The sequence below is a fragment of the Moschus berezovskii genome, chromosome 17 (genome assembly GCF_049115385.1).
Source record: "Moschus berezovskii isolate FMDL1 chromosome 17, NW_MosBer_1.0, whole genome shotgun sequence".
In the NCBI taxonomy this organism is placed as follows: domain Eukaryota; kingdom Metazoa; phylum Chordata; class Mammalia; order Artiodactyla; family Moschidae; genus Moschus; species Moschus berezovskii.
Window position 1 is genome coordinate 52,625,158 of NC_142476.1, and position 16,658 is coordinate 52,641,815.

Sequence of the window (16,658 nt, forward strand, 5' to 3'; positions counted from 1 at the left end):
TGGATATATCTATTCAATAAATCAAGTTATTTAATTGTCAATAGTTCATACCTATCCTATAGTTATGACTTGTTAGGTAGTTAGAATAGGAAAAAGGAGTCCAGAATGACAGTGGCTAAAAGACAAAGCAGAGAAAAGCCTGTGAAAAGAGAACAAAGGAAGGTCTGAGGATCATGATGAGGACCTCAGGTAGAACAAACAGCACTCCTGGCTAGCCCAATTTACACAGGGCAAGCCCAGGAGAAGGAGGGAAAAAAACACATAAAAAGAGGAGCCAAAGGGCTGGGGGTATCTTCTCTCTTCTCTTTGTGTCTTTTGGGTCAGCATGCCCTCATATCTCAAGGATGTATTTTCCTTTATTTTCTAAATAAAACTGAGCTGTAACACCAATCTGTCTGAGAGCTGTGACACGGTCTGTCTGAGAGCTGTGACACAGTCTGTCCAAGGGCTGTAACACTGGTCCATCACTTCAAATTTTTGTTGGGACGAGACAGAAATGAGGAAATTCCACACTCCTCCAACAGACTTATCATGTTATTCCCCTGCCATGTGTTGCCATTATGGTTTTGAAGCAGAAAATAAAAGAATGGAGAAGCCTGCATTCCCAGTAGCAATGCCCAAGAACAAACCCCAAATCTAAGAGTAATAGTAACCACTTGACTGACTTGCCTAACTTCTCTTCTTGGAAGTGTCAACCTCAACATGACTGAAATCAAGTATCTAATATTCCCTTCAGAAGTTTCCCCATCTTGGTGATTTCATAATAACCTGGAACTTTGGAGTTATCCTTGACTTTCCCCTCTCCATCACCCACCAGAACTAATCCACTTCCAAGTTCTCAATTTTCCCAAATATGCCCCAAATCTGTTTCTTTTCCATTTCCACTGGCCCTAACCAAGACCAGGCTACCATCATTTCTCACTTTGACTCATAAGTGAAAGATCTTCTCATTTCTCTTTTTTCCCCCAATTCTATGCTTGATCTTCCTATTTTTAACCACCATAATCATTTTAACCAACAGATGTGACTGTTATTCCCCTTCTCAGATTCCTTAAACAATTGACTCCCCAGGGCTCTTAGGATAACAGCCAAAATCTTTAACTCTGCCTACAAACACTAAAGGATTCAGCCACTGCCTTCATCTCCACATTCATCTCTTACAACTCATTCTCTGACCTCCAGCCATAATGATATTCTTTTCAATTCCTCAAAAATGTCCTGTCGTCTTTCAGTTTTTGCTATAGTAAGAGTCCCTTGGGGTCAGATGTGTTGGTACACACAAGATCAGCAATAAAATTATCCTAATTTCAGAAGACTTCTCTGGAAGTCCAGTGGTTAAAACTATGTGCTTCCAATGCAAGGGTTCAATCCCTTGCTGAGGAACTAAGATCCCATATGCCATATGGCATGACAAAAAAAAAAAATCCTAATTTCAAACAGTGTGAAGATCCTTGAAGCAATAGAGAAACTGATTATACAGGAAATGAAAGATCTTTAGTATAATATTTATTCCATTTTCAGTCAACCAGAATCAGTTATGCCATAATTTATGGGTCACCTATAATAACCAAATGGTCAATCATACCTGTTCTACTTTTCCAGTATTCATATTTCTAACTTCATTATTTCTAATTATCTTAGTGACTTTTCTCTAAGCTTTTTTTCAGTTTATTTGTATTTTTCTTAGCCCAATACAGGTATGAAAGTGGAAATCAAAAAATAGTTTTATCAGAGCTAAATACATTGATAGAATATCATGATTCTTGCATGACAAACCAAAGTTCCTTCTCCAAAACAAGTTCATAATTTTTAAATGACAACTATATTATTGCCATTATTATTGCTTTATGGTTTCCAAATATTCATCTACCCTTAATTTAAAATTATGAATTTTATATTAGTCAGTGTTACATCACTTAAAATACAATTACACTATTGTTTTTTATTTTCTAAAACTGCTTCAATTGCTGCCTAAGTGGTTCAGATATAATGTTACTAGCAGAATACTGTTGTGTTAGCCTCTACTGACACCTTCTAGGAGGGAACAATCAGAACAATTGTTAACTACTTGACTTATTTAAGTTCATAAATAAAAGTTAAAGCATACATTTTGTGAGAAAAGTTGCTCACCATCTGAGTCAATGTAATTAAAACTTGGGGTGGAGGCTCTACACTCAATGACAATGACACAATTCAACTAGGGATTGGAAAATATGTGAAAACAAAGTACACTAAATTTTTATGGAAGAAATGTATACATTCATGAAGTGAGGGGAGGCAAAGGGCCTAATTCTATCTGTTATGGGGAAAGGGATTATCTGGAAAAGTTTCTTAAATTAATGAAGATCAGTGATTGCCTATATGTTTTTAAGATTGGAAATTAAGGATCAAACTAATCCTAAACAAAATCATAAAGAAATTTTAACTTAACCATCACAGATTGACATTTCAAAAAAAAAAAAAAAAACAGATGACAAGAGACCAACTTTTCAGAGAGATACAAGTTTAACTCAAGACAATTATATATTATGAACAAACATGTCCTTAAATGTGTTCCCCTATTCACTTTTTCTAAATAAATATGTATTTCTGCTTAGTATACTGTTCTTTCAATAATATTAAGGTGGATTCTGGTCATGTAGAATTACTAATGTCATGGGTCTAAGTTTTCATATTCATCTTCTAACTTTTCTATTAATACTGTTATGGTAAACAGTTTAGAAAAAAGTATAAAAATAAGAAATATAGATTCCAATAGTCATTCACATATTTTATAATTGCTCTTGTTGCTTGAAAAACCATTTTTACCTGATTAAGGACCTTCTGAAGGTGTGGGGTCCCCATCCGATCAGCAATATGTCTGTAAGCCGGGTGTGACAGGAAAAATTTCCTTTCTGCCAACATGGCAGCCTTTATGTCCTTCTTCCCATCTATGTCCTTCTGGCTCCTGTTTACCACCCCCACGTAACCTAAAACAAAACACACACCTATGGAGTTGGGGACATTTTTGGTTTCTTCTTCTGGGGAAATTAAAGCTCTCAAAGAGGCCAAATAAGAAAAGCAAAATTATTTTAGGAGTCTGAAGAATAGATACCCTTACAAAACTCAATTTGAGATATCAGTATTTAATGAAGGCTGGACGATTTGGCTAATGTTGATTTTTTAGCATTAACAAAATAACCTCCTTTTGTCCTTAAAAGATATGTGCCTTTAAATAAAGTAAATTTCGAAGCATTTTTGTCAGACAGCAGCAAGTAAATAACTCAAACAGAATACATTTATGCAGACTATGATGAATAATTACACCCTTCCTTCAAACCCCTTCCTTTTCCTGTTTTATTCCTATTGTTCGAAGGAATAGTTCTTTCTTTGGATCAATTTTACTACATTATTTGGGAACACCATGTCATTCCATAAAATGTTTCAGTTCAGTTCAGTTCAGTCGCTCAGTCGTGTCTGACTCTCCGCGACCCCATGAATCACAGCATGCCAGGCCTCCCTGTCCTTAAATCCATTCTTCTCAATGTGGAGGCATAAAAAGTCAGCCTCCCATTGGTTTCCCAATTGTTTCTCTGCCACATCATCAAAGAAAGTCCTGTATAGGACACAGTACATTACCCCTGCGAAGTGGCAGCAGCTTATTCTCTAGAACATCCCTGGCATCCGTTCCTTCATCCATGAGATCCAGTTTGGTGATGACTCCAATGGTTCTCAGACCTGCACCACAAACAAAACCCACATTACACAATTTGCAGAGACCAACAAGTTTCAGAGACATATATGTCTCAATGTTAATTGCAAAGCACTCATTTTTCTGGTTCGTTCCCTGTTCCTCCCCATCTTATTTTGTTTTCTAATCCACAACTATCCCATCTGGTAAATGTCAACAGGATGAGGCAGAGAGCTGCAAAACCACCCATCCATAAGATAACTCTTGATCCAAGAGAGAAAAAACAAAGAGCTGTTTCACCAAAATACTTCTAAATGTATGAGTTTATTTTTGTACTACATGTACATGGAAATGATATATTTAAATTATCCCTTCAGGGACTGCACACAGTATGGATGCTTTCATTTTATGCATTACATTATTAAAAACAAAAAATAGGTTGCACATGGACCAGTGATGTGGGTATGTCAGAAACCAAAGTTTATTATTGATCCAGGTCTGAACACTTCAGATCAAAATATAAAGAGAAGAAAATTAGGTACAGGATACTATCATTACCAAAAACAAACTCACAAGTCTCACATATTCATTGTTGCTTAGAAAAGGAAATATGATTTAATGGAAAGAAGACTGAAATAGGAATTCTGAGCCATGGGTTCTAGTCTCAAGATAAGTCACTTAACTCTGAGTCTCAGTTTTCCTCTTCTGTAACTTAAACAGTTGGAAATCATGAATCAAAGGTTCCTTTCAGTAATAAAATAATGCAAAAATCTAAACATTTTATGTAGCATATCAGATATCAGATATACTGATTGTTCTTTGCTCCTATCATTACATAAAATGAACAATATTTGCCTATTGATTCATCTTTTTAAGTGTATTTCTTTGGCTTTTCAATTAAACCTGGTTAACTGAAGACAAGTTTCAATTTTTTACCTGAAACCACTCTCAATGGCTTCCCTGATAGCTCAGTTGGTAAACAATCCACTTGTAATGCAGGAGACCCTGGTTCGATTCCTGGGTTGGGAAAATCCCCTGGAGAAGGGATAGGTTACCCACTCCAGTATTCTTGGGCTTCCCTTGTGATTCAGCTGGTAAGAATCTGCCTGCAATGCGGGAGACCTGGGTTTGATCCCTGGGCTGGGAAGATCTCCTGGAGAAAGGAAAGGCTACCAACTCCAGTATTCTGGCCTAGAGAATTCCATAGACTGTATAGTCCATGGGGTCGCAAAGAGTCGGACACGACTAATGACTTACAGGTTCACTCTCAAATAATAATGTTTAATACTTTCTAAAACAGCTATGGTTTTAAATGCTTTACATGTCTTAAATCATTTAATCCTATCAAGTACTCCAACTACTAATTTTTTAAGATGAGGAAACTAAGGCAGAGAGAGATTAAGTCACTCGTCCCAAGGTCATATAAGAAATGGATCTGGGCAGTCTGGTTTTAGAATCCATGCTTTTAACCAATATACTCCTTATCACAGTAAAATAATATTTTTTTAAATGTAGAGGGCTTAAACCAAGAAGGTTGAAGAAAATGGAAGAGAAATGCAGATAATTTTTGAAACTGGAAACTTAGCAGGATGACTGCTAACTAACCTAACAGATCAGAGAAAGAGGAAAACTGCATCCAAGAAAGTCAACAACAGGAGATGCCTAGAGGCTGAATAACTTACATCATAGCCTCTCAGTAAGAGTCAAGACCTGGGGGGCCGATAGCTCTGAAAACTATGGAGAACGGTAGTGGCAGCTGAAGCTAAAAATAGAAACACTGGATGGAAGCACTTAGATTTCCATGGATAATATAGCTAGGTGCTGCCCTGGTCCATCCTGGCAGGACAGTGCAGGTTCACTCTCTGGAAAGAATGAACATAGAAAAAACTGAACTCATGGGCTCCTGGCCCAGTTTGGAGGGATGTAGCATTAAAAGAGGATAATTAAGCAAAACTATATATAGAGAATGGGAGAACCACCCTTCCCCATTCCAGTTCCTTAATCTGACTTGAATAAAGACTTTAACCCCCAGGCAAGACATTGCATGGTCTGGGAACACTAACCATTCCAACAAAAAAAAAATATATATATATATTGACATTCAAAGGAACAATAGTTAAAATAGTCCAATAAAACATTGGACTATTGTTGTGAAGTCTATCATTCCATAATTCAAATAAACACACACAGAACACCAACCGATAATATTTCACATTTAAATATAAATGGACAGTCAAGGAGATGCTCTAATACGAAACTAAAACAAGTAAACACTATACAACTGAACTTGAGGGACTTCTCTGGAGGTCTAGTAGTTAAGATTCTACACTTCCACAGTTCATATGGAAACACAAAAAGACCCTGAATAGCCAAAGCAGTCTTGAGAAAGAAGAATGGAGCTGGAGGAGTCAACCTTCCTGACTTCAGGTTATACTACAAAGCTACAGTCATCAAGAAAGTATGGTACTGGCATAAAAACAGAAATATAGACCAATGGAACAAGACAGAAAGCCCAGAAATAAACCCATGCACCTATGGGTACCTTATTTTTGACAAAGGAATCAAGAATATACAATGGGGCAAAGACAGCCTCTTCAATAAATGGTGCCAGGAAAACTGGACAGCAACACGTAAAAGAATGAAATTAGAACACTTCCTAACACCATACACAAAGATAAACTCAAAATGGATTAAAGACCTAGATGTAAGACCAGAAACTATAAAACTCTTAGAGGAAAACATAGGCAGAACACTCCATGACATAAATCAAAGCAAGATCCTCTATGACCCACCTGCTAGAGTAATGGAAATAAAAACAAAAGTACAGCTCTTACAGCTCAATACCAGAAAAACAAACAATCCAATCAAAAAGTGGGAAAAAGACCTTAACAGACATTTCTTCAAAGAAGACATACAGATGGCTAACAAACACATGAAAAGATGCTCAACATCACTCATTATTCAGTTCAGTTCAGTTCAGTTCAGTCGCTCAGTCATGTCCGACTCTCCGCAACCCCATGAATCACAGCACGCCAGGCCTCCCTGTCCATCACCAACTCCCGGAGTTCACTCAAACTCATGTCCACAGAGTCGGTGATGCCATCCAGCCATCTCATTCTCCGTCGTCCCCTTCTCCTCCCGTCCCCAACCTTTCCCAGCATCAGAGTCTTTTCCAGTGAGTCAACTCGTTGCATGAGGTGGCCAAAGTATTGCAGTTTCAGCTTTAGCATCAGTCCCTCCAATGAACATCCAGGATTGATCTCCTCTAGAATGGACTGGTTGGATCTCCTTGCAGTATAAGGGACCCTCAAGAGTCTTCTCCAACACCACAGTTCAAAAGCATCGATTCTTCGGTGGTCAGCCTTCTTCACAGTCCAACTCTCACATCCATACATGACCACGGGAAAAACCATTGCCTTGACTAGACGGACCTTGGTTGGCAAAGTAATGTCTCTGCTTTTTAATATACTATCAAGGTTGGTCATAACTTTCCTTCCAAGGAGTAAGCGTCTTTTAATTTCCTGGCTGCAATCAGCATCTGCAGTGATTTTGGAGCCCAAAAAAATAAAGTCTGACACTGTTTCCACTGTTTTTCCATCTATTTCCCACGAAGTGATGGGACCAGATGCCATGATCTTTGTTTTCTGAATGTTGAGCTTCAAGCCAACCTTTTCACTCTCCTCTTTCACTTTCATCAAGAGGCTTTTGAGTTCCTCTTCACTTTCTGCCATAAGGGTAGTGTCATCTGCATATCTGAGGTTATTGATATTTCTCCCGGCAATCTTGATTCCAGCTTGTGCTTCTTCCAGCCCAGCGTTCCTCATGATGTACTCTGCATATAAGTTAAATAAGCAAGGTGACAATATACAACCTTGACGTACACCTTTTCGTGGATGTGACCAGTGATAGAAGCAAGGTCCGGTGCTGTAAAGAGCAGTATTGCATAGGAACCTGGAATGTTAGGTCCACTCATTATTAGAGAATGAAAATCAGAACTGCAATGAGATATCATCTCACACCAGTCAGAATGGCCCTCATCAAAAAGTCTACAAACAATAAATGCTGGAAAGGGTGTAGAGAAAAGGGAACACTCTTGCACTGTTGGTGGGAATGTAAATTGATACAGCCACTATGGAAGATGGTATGGAGATTCCTTAAAAAAATAGGAATAAAACCACCACATGACCCAGCAATCCCATTCCTAGACATATACCCTGGGGAAACCAAAATTGAAAGAGACACATGTATCCCATCGTTCACTGCAGTACTATTTACAATAGCTAGAACATGGATGCGACCTAGATGTCCATCGACAGATGAATGGATAAAGAAGTTGTGGTATATATACACAATGGAATATTACTCAGCCATAAAAAGGAATGCATTTGAGTCAGTTCTAATGAGGTGGATGAACCTAGAACCTATGATACAGAGTGAAGTGAGTCAGAAAGAGAAAGATAAATACCATATTCTAACATATATATACGGAATCTAGAAAAATGGCACTGAAGAATTTACTTACAGGGCAGCAATGGAGAAACAGACATAGAGAACAGACTTATGGACATGGGGAGAGGGGAGGAGAGGGTGAGATGTATGGAAAGAGTAATATGAAAACTTATATTACCATATGTAAATGGTAATAGGAATTTGTTGTATGGCTCAGGAAACTCAAATAGGGGGCTCTGTATCAACCTAGAGGGGTGGGATGGGCAGGGTGATGGGAGGGAGTTTCAAGAGGGAGGGGATATATGTATACCTATGGCTGATTCATGTTGAGGTTTGACAGAAAACAGCAAAATTCTGTAAAGTAATTATCCTTCAATAAAAAACAAATTAATTTAAAAAAAAGATTCTGCACTTCCAATGTCAAGGGTATGGGTTCAATTCCTGGTTGGGGAAATAAGATCCCACATGCCACGTGGATCAAAAAAAGAAACAAAAACTAGATTTGAAGAAAACAAAGATAATGCAAAATACAGAAGAAAACTATTATTTATATTAACATCCTAAGAGAGAAAGGGGAAGTCATTGCATTCATGGAATAAAAACAGAATATCATAAAAGGAAATTTTCAAGCAAACAAAAAGAATTTTCAAAAATTAAAAGTATGAGAGCAGAAAATAATAATGCTGGAGTACAAAATTAGGAACTCCTACAGAAAACAAAAAGAAGTTGATAACAGTAAAGGAAAACCTTTTTTAAAACTAGAGAAATGAACCAGAAGATCCAATATCTGAATAACTGGCATTCCAATAAGAGAGAGAATATCAAACAGAAAGAATCAGGGATGTGGGGACATGCTATTCATAAAATGTCCTATAAGTGAAAGATGAATTTAGGGATTGAATGAACTCACCAAGTGCCCAACAAAATATGAAAAACATATACAAACACATATACACACAATATGGAATATCAGTAAAAGATTTCATAATACAGAAAACAAATAAAATATCCTAAAAAGCTCCCACAGAAGTTAAAAAGAAAGCAATAAAAAGAGTTTTGCGAATCATCACAGCATCAGTCTTCCCGGCAGCAAACTGGAAAATAAAAACCAGCAGAGCAATGTTTCCAACATTCTAAGAGAAAGATTAATTTCTAGCCTAGAATTCTAAACTATCAAAAAATGTGACAGTAGAAAAGATTATTTTCAGACACACAAAATGTCAAAGTATTTTACCTCATTTTCTCCTTTTTTTTTTTGCGGGGGAGGGGCGCAGACTACTAAAAAGATGTGTTCCACAAAACATGGGAACAAACTAGCAAGGAAATAGAAATCCAGAAGGAAATCCAGAAGCAGGGAATCCAATCTAACAAGAAAAAGAAGGAAATTTTCAGGACGGTGTAAATTTTAGGATGGTTTAAGGCCAAGAGAGCAGTCAGTATTGATTAGAATAAGAAAACTGTGGTGACCCAAGGACAAAAGAGCAGATAAAACCAAGGAGGGTCTTGGAATGAAGGAACGGAAAAACCAGATCCTTATTGTCCTTCCATTCCCCATGTTGTAACTACTAATGGAACAGTATAACCTGTCTCCCCTTCTACCCCATAGGGAGAAGGTATTTGCCCTACTCTTCCCCGACCTGGTATACACGCCTCATCCAATCAGCAAATGACCCGCAAGACCCCTATCCCACTCCTTGTACCCTGGCTATAAAAGTGGACTAAGGACCCCCGTTAAACGTTGGTTCTCCCTTGAGCTGGCCCACTGTTCTAACAGCATCTCCCATTCTAATAAACTTTATTCCCCTCTCATTCTGTCTCATGTCTGGAAATTCTTTTCCAACCCGCACCCAAACCACGACAAAAACAAAGATACGAAGATAACTTTCCCAACCAATTAAAACAAAAATGAAAGTGATATAATCAGTTCAGTTCAGTTCAGTCGCTCAGTCATGTCTGACTCTTTGTGACTCCATGAATCATAGCATGCCAGGCCTCCCTGTCCATCACCAACTCCTGGAGTTCACTCAAACTCATGTCTGTCGAGTCGGTGATGCCATCCAGCCATCTCATCCTCTATTGTCCCCTTCTCCTCCTGCCCCCAATCCCTCCCTGCATCAGAGTCTTTTCCAGTGAGTCAACTCGTCCCATGAGGTGGCCAAAGTATTACAGTTTCAGCTTTAGCATCAGTCCTTCCAATGAACACCCAGGATTGATCTCCTTTAGAATGGACTGGTTGGATCTCCTTGCAGTCCAAGGGACTCTCAAGAGTCTTCTCCAACATCACAGTTCAAAAGCATCAATTCTTCGGTGATCAGCTTTCTTCACAGTCCAACTCTCACATCCATACATGACCACTGGATACTTAAAGCTTAAAGCTTTTGAAGGTATTAGAGATTTAGACTTCCGTGGGAAAAGCTGGGAATGCACTGGTGATAGACTGTTCAAACAAACAAAAGAAGAAACAACTATCCACCTCAAAGACAGCAGTATCACTCAAGAAAGGAAATTTAATCATGATTCAACACATGGTTCAGCTGTGGATACTATTTCCAGAATCATAAATATTCATTTAGCAAAATATGATATAGCTATATCAGTAGAATTGGGGAGGTAAGTGTATATATGTGTGTGTATGTGCATATGAGTGACAGACATAAGACATAAGGCTGTCTTATGTCTTACCTCCTTAAATATGGAGATAAATATAAAAAAAAGTTAAAAGGGTTGAAAGTGGTAACCTCTGGAAATAAGTAATCCAGAGTTAGGAAAAGAGGCTGATTTTTCTAAAGTGATGTACATTTATAGCATTAATGAAAAATAAGGGTTAAATTTTTTAAAGTATTTTCCTCACTACTCTAATTCCAAAAAGGCAGAAAAGTTTATGCTTAGTGATGTCCCAGAAATGGCTGATGAAATTATTTCCTTTTTCACATTTACTTATACAAGTAGGCAATTTAAATAATCAATGAACTCCTGCTGGCAGACTTAAGACCTATACTGATTTCAAAAAGATATTGCCAAAAGAGACTCAAAGGCAACATTTAAAGTGCTTTAAAAACACTTCACTGGGAATATAAAGACGTAGGTAAAAGTAATAACAAAGTCACTTGCTGAGTTCTGATTGTGTGGCAGACATAGACTTGAAACAACTCTATGAAATAGATGTTATTATTTCTCAATTACACAGATGAGGAAAGTGAGACTTGGAAAAGAAAAATACATTTGTCCACAGGTTTGTGGGCTGTAGGGTGTGGAAGTCGGACAACCTTATTCCATTTTTAATCACTATATTTTCAGCTTCTCAATTCTTAGCTAGATTTTACAAGGGATTAGCTGTGTCATCTGGCAAGTTGATTACATCATCTGGGCCTATACAGAATCAAAGGTTTATCTAGATGTCTCTTTCAAGTACAGAATTCAGGGAAGGAGAACAACTTCCAGATTCAGAAGAGATTACATAGAGTAACATATAAGGTAAAAAGTAATTTAATAAAATTCTTGCCCTCCAACTAAAATAAAGATAATAAATTAAGACCTAAAAAATAATGTATGATACTGTATTTCAATTCTATTTCTCTTCAGTAAAGAATAGCCACAATGATGGGTACTTATGAGCTTTGACAAAGACCTAGAAAAGACATAAAAGGCACTTCAATACTCTGATTCTTATGAATTACAGATCTAAAGTCAAGCATTGGATTGTTAAAATCCAAGTCCCACTGCTGTCCCTTATCAGTTCTGAGACATTAGTTTTCTCATCAGGTGTAAACACATCTAAAGGATAATCACATATCACAGTTTATATCTGATGTCTGGGGTAATTATTAATTGCATCCCATTTAACTCTCAAAGGACTTCATAGAGGAGAATACATTACATGTTCACTCTAAATCATCAATAAAATGAGGAAATAACAAAGCTATGATTTTAAAATTACTTAATAGGACTTCTGATTTCTGGTCCACCACATAAGCAGCTTGGAGTTACCACTGTGTCCTAACAAGTGAAATGTCAACAACCCTTCTTAGATTCATCAGAGTAGTGAGGCCACAGAGCAAACCATTGCCCACCCCCCAAATTTGGAGAGACAGATAGGTGAATACAGAGAATCACAGCGTACTGCAGCAGAAAACCATAAGCAGATAATTCTGCAGGAACCAAGGACCCAGGCAGTAAAACCTAAACTGTAATTGATAAATTGCTGGAAGTTCAGTGTGGGCAGTCTTAGTAGTTAAAAACTCCAGGAGACCCAGTCATAGCGGGTACTCATACTTTTTTGAGTTTTGCCTCCAGGAGCTCAACCAAGTTCTCACAGTGAATATCTGAGAAAAAAAAAGTCCTTGTGCTTTAGGCAGGGGAAGAAAGAAACAACCTGATTTAAAAATGGGTGAAAGACCTAAACAGAAACCTCATCAAAGTCAGTTCAGTTCAGTCGCTCAGTTGTGTCCGACTCTTTGCGACCCCATGAATCACAGCACACCAGGCCTCCCTGTCCATCACCAACTCCCGGAGTTCACTCAAATTCATGTCCACAGAGTCGGTGATGCCATCCAGTCATCTCATTCTCTGTCGTCCCCTTCTCCTCCCGCCCCCAATCCCTCCCAGCATCAGAGTCTTTTCCAGTGAGTCAACTCTTCGCATGAGGTGGCCAAAGTATTGGAGTTTCAGCTTTAGCATCAGTCCTTCCAATGAACACCCAGGATTGATCTCCCTTAGAATGGACTGGTTGGATCTCCTTGCAGTCCAAGGGACTCTCAAGAGTCTTCTCCAACACCACAGTTCAAAAACATCGATTCTTCGGCGATCAGCTTTCTTCACAGTCCAACTCTCACATCCATACATGACCACGGGAAAAACCATAGCCTTGACTAGACAGACCTTTGTTGGCAAAGTAATGTCTCAGCTTTTTAATATGCTATCTAGGTTGGTCATAGCTTTCCTTCCAAGGAGTAAGCATCTTTTAATTTCATGGCTGCAATCAGCATCTGCAGTGATTTTGGAGCCCCCAAAAATAAAGTCTGACACTGTTTCCACTGTTTCTCCATCTATTTCCCATGAAGTGAGGGGACCAGATGCCATGATCTTTGTTTTCTGAATGTCGAGCTTCAAGCCAACGTTTTCACTCTTCTCTTTCACTTTCATCAAGAACCTCATCAAAGATGGCAAATAATTCTTGCCTCTTCACCTTCACAATGCTATCCTTCTCAGCTCCAGGTATCCTTCCCTTTTCTTCTTTTTTTATATAGACTTCTCCTGCAGGTTCTTAATCAGGCTCCCATAAATGAAAGTTTGGAACTTTTTCTCTGTGCCCTCAAAACTCTCTGTGTACACTGAAATTATAGTTCTTATATGATACTAGAAATCTGGTAATTTGCCTGTCTCACCCTCTAAGTTATGATCTCTTCAAGAATAAGGACAATGTATAATCCACATATCATACATATTCATAAGCAATTCTTATAGGTGCCAAACACAGAGTGGGAAGTCAATAAATGTTTATCTACCAAATGAAGAAATGAGTAAGAAGCATATTTATTTTTAGGTTTAGACAAGGATTGGAATACAAATTCCAAAAAAGAAACAGAATACCATTCTACCATGTTACCTAGGTTTGTTGTCAACACAGTGATTTTCCTATAATAACATTACCATTTCTTCTGTTTATATATGCAACTAAATTATAAGTAGTGTGTTGTTTCATCTAATTAAGGAATGGGACAAAACCAAGCCATGAACCACATTAGCAGTTGCCAGAAAAGTAATCTGGGACACTATGTACACTGAAACAACAGTAATGAAAAACAAAATCAATGAAGAGTCAGTGTAAGCATGTATACAGTTAAATTAAAAACAGACTTAGAAAACTAGATGTCCTTCAGTTAACGCATTTTTTTGTTAGTCTTGGGCTTTGGTGGTATTCAGGGTGGGAGTTGAAGTAAATGCTCTTCTTTCTGTTTGGCAAGGGATTATGGAATATTTTACTTCTGAAAGCAATCAGTGATGAATAGGAACAGTTTCATCTTTTTTTCCTATAAGTTTTCCATTAACATTATTTTCTTGTTACTTCCAACAATTCTAAATAACACAGTCTTCATTTTCAAAGTCATCTGGTAATATTACTGCATGTGATACTAGGTAAAATAGTAACTAAATAACAGAAAACATAAAAATTACTGCTGTTATAGTAGTAGACACTCTATTTGCTCACCAATTTATCCTCAGAATCTAGCAAAGTACTTGAAAGATTTAATATTCATGAGAAAGGGAGAGAAGAAAGATATGGCAAAGTGAGAAAGAAGATAAAGGAGAGAAAGGACAATTATTCCAAAGAATAATTTGGAATACTTAGATAAAAGTGGCTCTTTCACTGAAAATCTGTATTCCAAAACATACTAAGGCAAGAAGAAACAAAAGAAAATGAATCCACATACTGTAGTCTCCCTCTTATTTGCAGTTTCACTTTCTATGATTTCAGTTATCTGCAGTCAACTATGGTCCAAAAATAATAAATGAAAAGTAGGGACTTCCCTGGTGGTCCCGTGGTTAGGCATCTGCCTGCCAGTGCAAGGGACTTGGGTTTAATCCTTTATCTGAGAGGATCCCACTTGCCACAAGGCTACTAAGTCCATGTGCCATGGCCACCGAAGCCCACACATTCTAAAGCCCATGCTCCACAAAAGGAGGGGCCAATGCAATGAGAAATTCGTTCACCACAACTGGAGAAAACCTATGCACAGTAACTAAGACCCAGCACAGCCAAAATTGATTAATTAATAATTTTTAAATTAAATTTAAAAGTAATACAATAAAAAATAAAACTCAGAACTCAACAAAGTTCAAAACATCCAGGTTTCAAACAAAAATCACCAGATACACAAACAGATGCTGATTGCAGCCATGAAATTAAAAGACGCTTACTCCTTGGAAGGAAAGTTATGACCAACCTTGATAGTATATTAAAAAGCAGAGACATTACTTTGCCAACCAAGGTCCGTCTAGTCAAGGCTATGGTTTTTCCCGTGGTCATGTATGGATGTGAGAGTTGGACTGTGAAGAAAGCTGATTGCCGAAGAATTGATGCTTTTGAACTGTGATGTTGGAGAAGACTCTTGAGAGTCCCTTGTACTGCAGGGAGATCCAACCAGTCCATTCTAAAGGAGATCAATCCTGGGTGTTCATTGGAAGGACTGATGCTAAAGCTGAAACTGCAATACTTTGGCCACCTCATGCGACGAGTTGACTCACTGGAAAAAACTCTGATGCTGGGAAAGGGTGGGGGCGGGAGGAGAAGGGGACGACAGAGAATGAGATGGCTGGATGGCATCACCGACTCTGTGGACATGAGTTTGAGTGAACTCCGGGAGTTGGTGATGGACAGGGAGGCCTGGCGTGCTGTGATTCATGGGGTCGCGGAGAGTCGGACACAACTGAGTGACTGAACTGAACTGAACTGAACACAAAGAAGGAAAAATGTGACCACAATGTGGGGGCTGGGGAAGGTAGGAATCAGTCAACAATGTCTCACTTAGAAACTTGGGATTCACAGATAATGTTAAAATAACTATTAAAAACATGCATAAAATGTTAAAGGATATAAAAGAAAACAAGGAAATACAGGCACACCTCATTTTACTGTGCTTTGCTATATTGCACTTTGCAGATGCTGCACCTTTTTACAAATTGAAGATATGCGGCAACCCTGCATCATCAGATGATGGTTGGCACTCTTAGCAATGAAGCATTTTCAAATTTAATTTTTATCTTATAGTTGATTTACAATGTTGTGTGATTTTCACGTATACAGCAAAGTGAATCAGTTATGATACATATATCTATTCTTCTTCAGATTCTCTTCCCATATAGGTTATTGTGGAATATCGAGTAGAGTTCCTTCTGCTATACAGTATGTCCTTATTAGTGATCTATTTTTATATAGCAGTGTATATATGAGAAATGAAGTATTTCCTGCCATATGAATAAACAAAGATGTCACAGTTGTCTGTGATTCCAGCCCTCCAAATGTGAATTCCTGAGCCCTAAGGGCACTCAGAAAGAAGAATACCTGCACAACCTGACAGCCATCAGGCTGTAGTCACTCCCTATAGTGAGCTCAGGATGTGAAAAACACAGGATCCTGGCCCCAGGATAGCTGAGGTGCACATGAAAGGAATGATTTCAGTGAGCCCAGACTCTTGCATCTTCCCCTACAAAAAGTGAAAGTCGTTCAGTCGTGTCCGACTCTTTGAGACACCATGGACTATACACTCCATGGAATTCTCCAGGCCAGAAAACTGGAGTGGGTAGCCTTCCCCTTCTCCATGGGATCTTCCCAACCCTGGGATCAAACCCAGGTCTCCCACATTGCAGGCAGTTTCTTCACCACAAGGGAAACCCAACACACATAAAGAAAAAAATAACCTAGAAAACACCCCCTACAGAGAAAAGTGCTAAATTCCTTAACTTGAGATATCTGGTTTTCTTTAATTAGCAACAATTTTTGATGTTCAGACTACCTGCCCTTTGTTACTAAACTTCTATA

At 38.2% G+C, this 16,658-nt stretch overlaps 1 protein-coding gene across 7 annotated transcripts in view; it reads right to left on the bottom strand.

Moving 5' to 3' along the window:
• Nucleotides 1-16,658, bottom strand: part of DNM3 (dynamin 3) — a 670,947-nt gene that overhangs the window by 410,838 nt on the left and 243,451 nt on the right. For all 7 annotated transcript variants that reach the window (XM_088845459.1, XM_088845461.1, XM_088845462.1 and 4 more), the window contains exons 5-6: nucleotides 3,619-3,717; nucleotides 2,809-2,969 (exon numbers count right to left, since the gene is read on the bottom strand). In XM_088845459.1, the coding sequence (XP_088701585.1) occupies nucleotides 2,809-2,969; nucleotides 3,619-3,717 (260 nt within the window). The remainder of the gene's footprint in view (nucleotides 1-2,808; nucleotides 2,970-3,618; nucleotides 3,718-16,658) is intronic.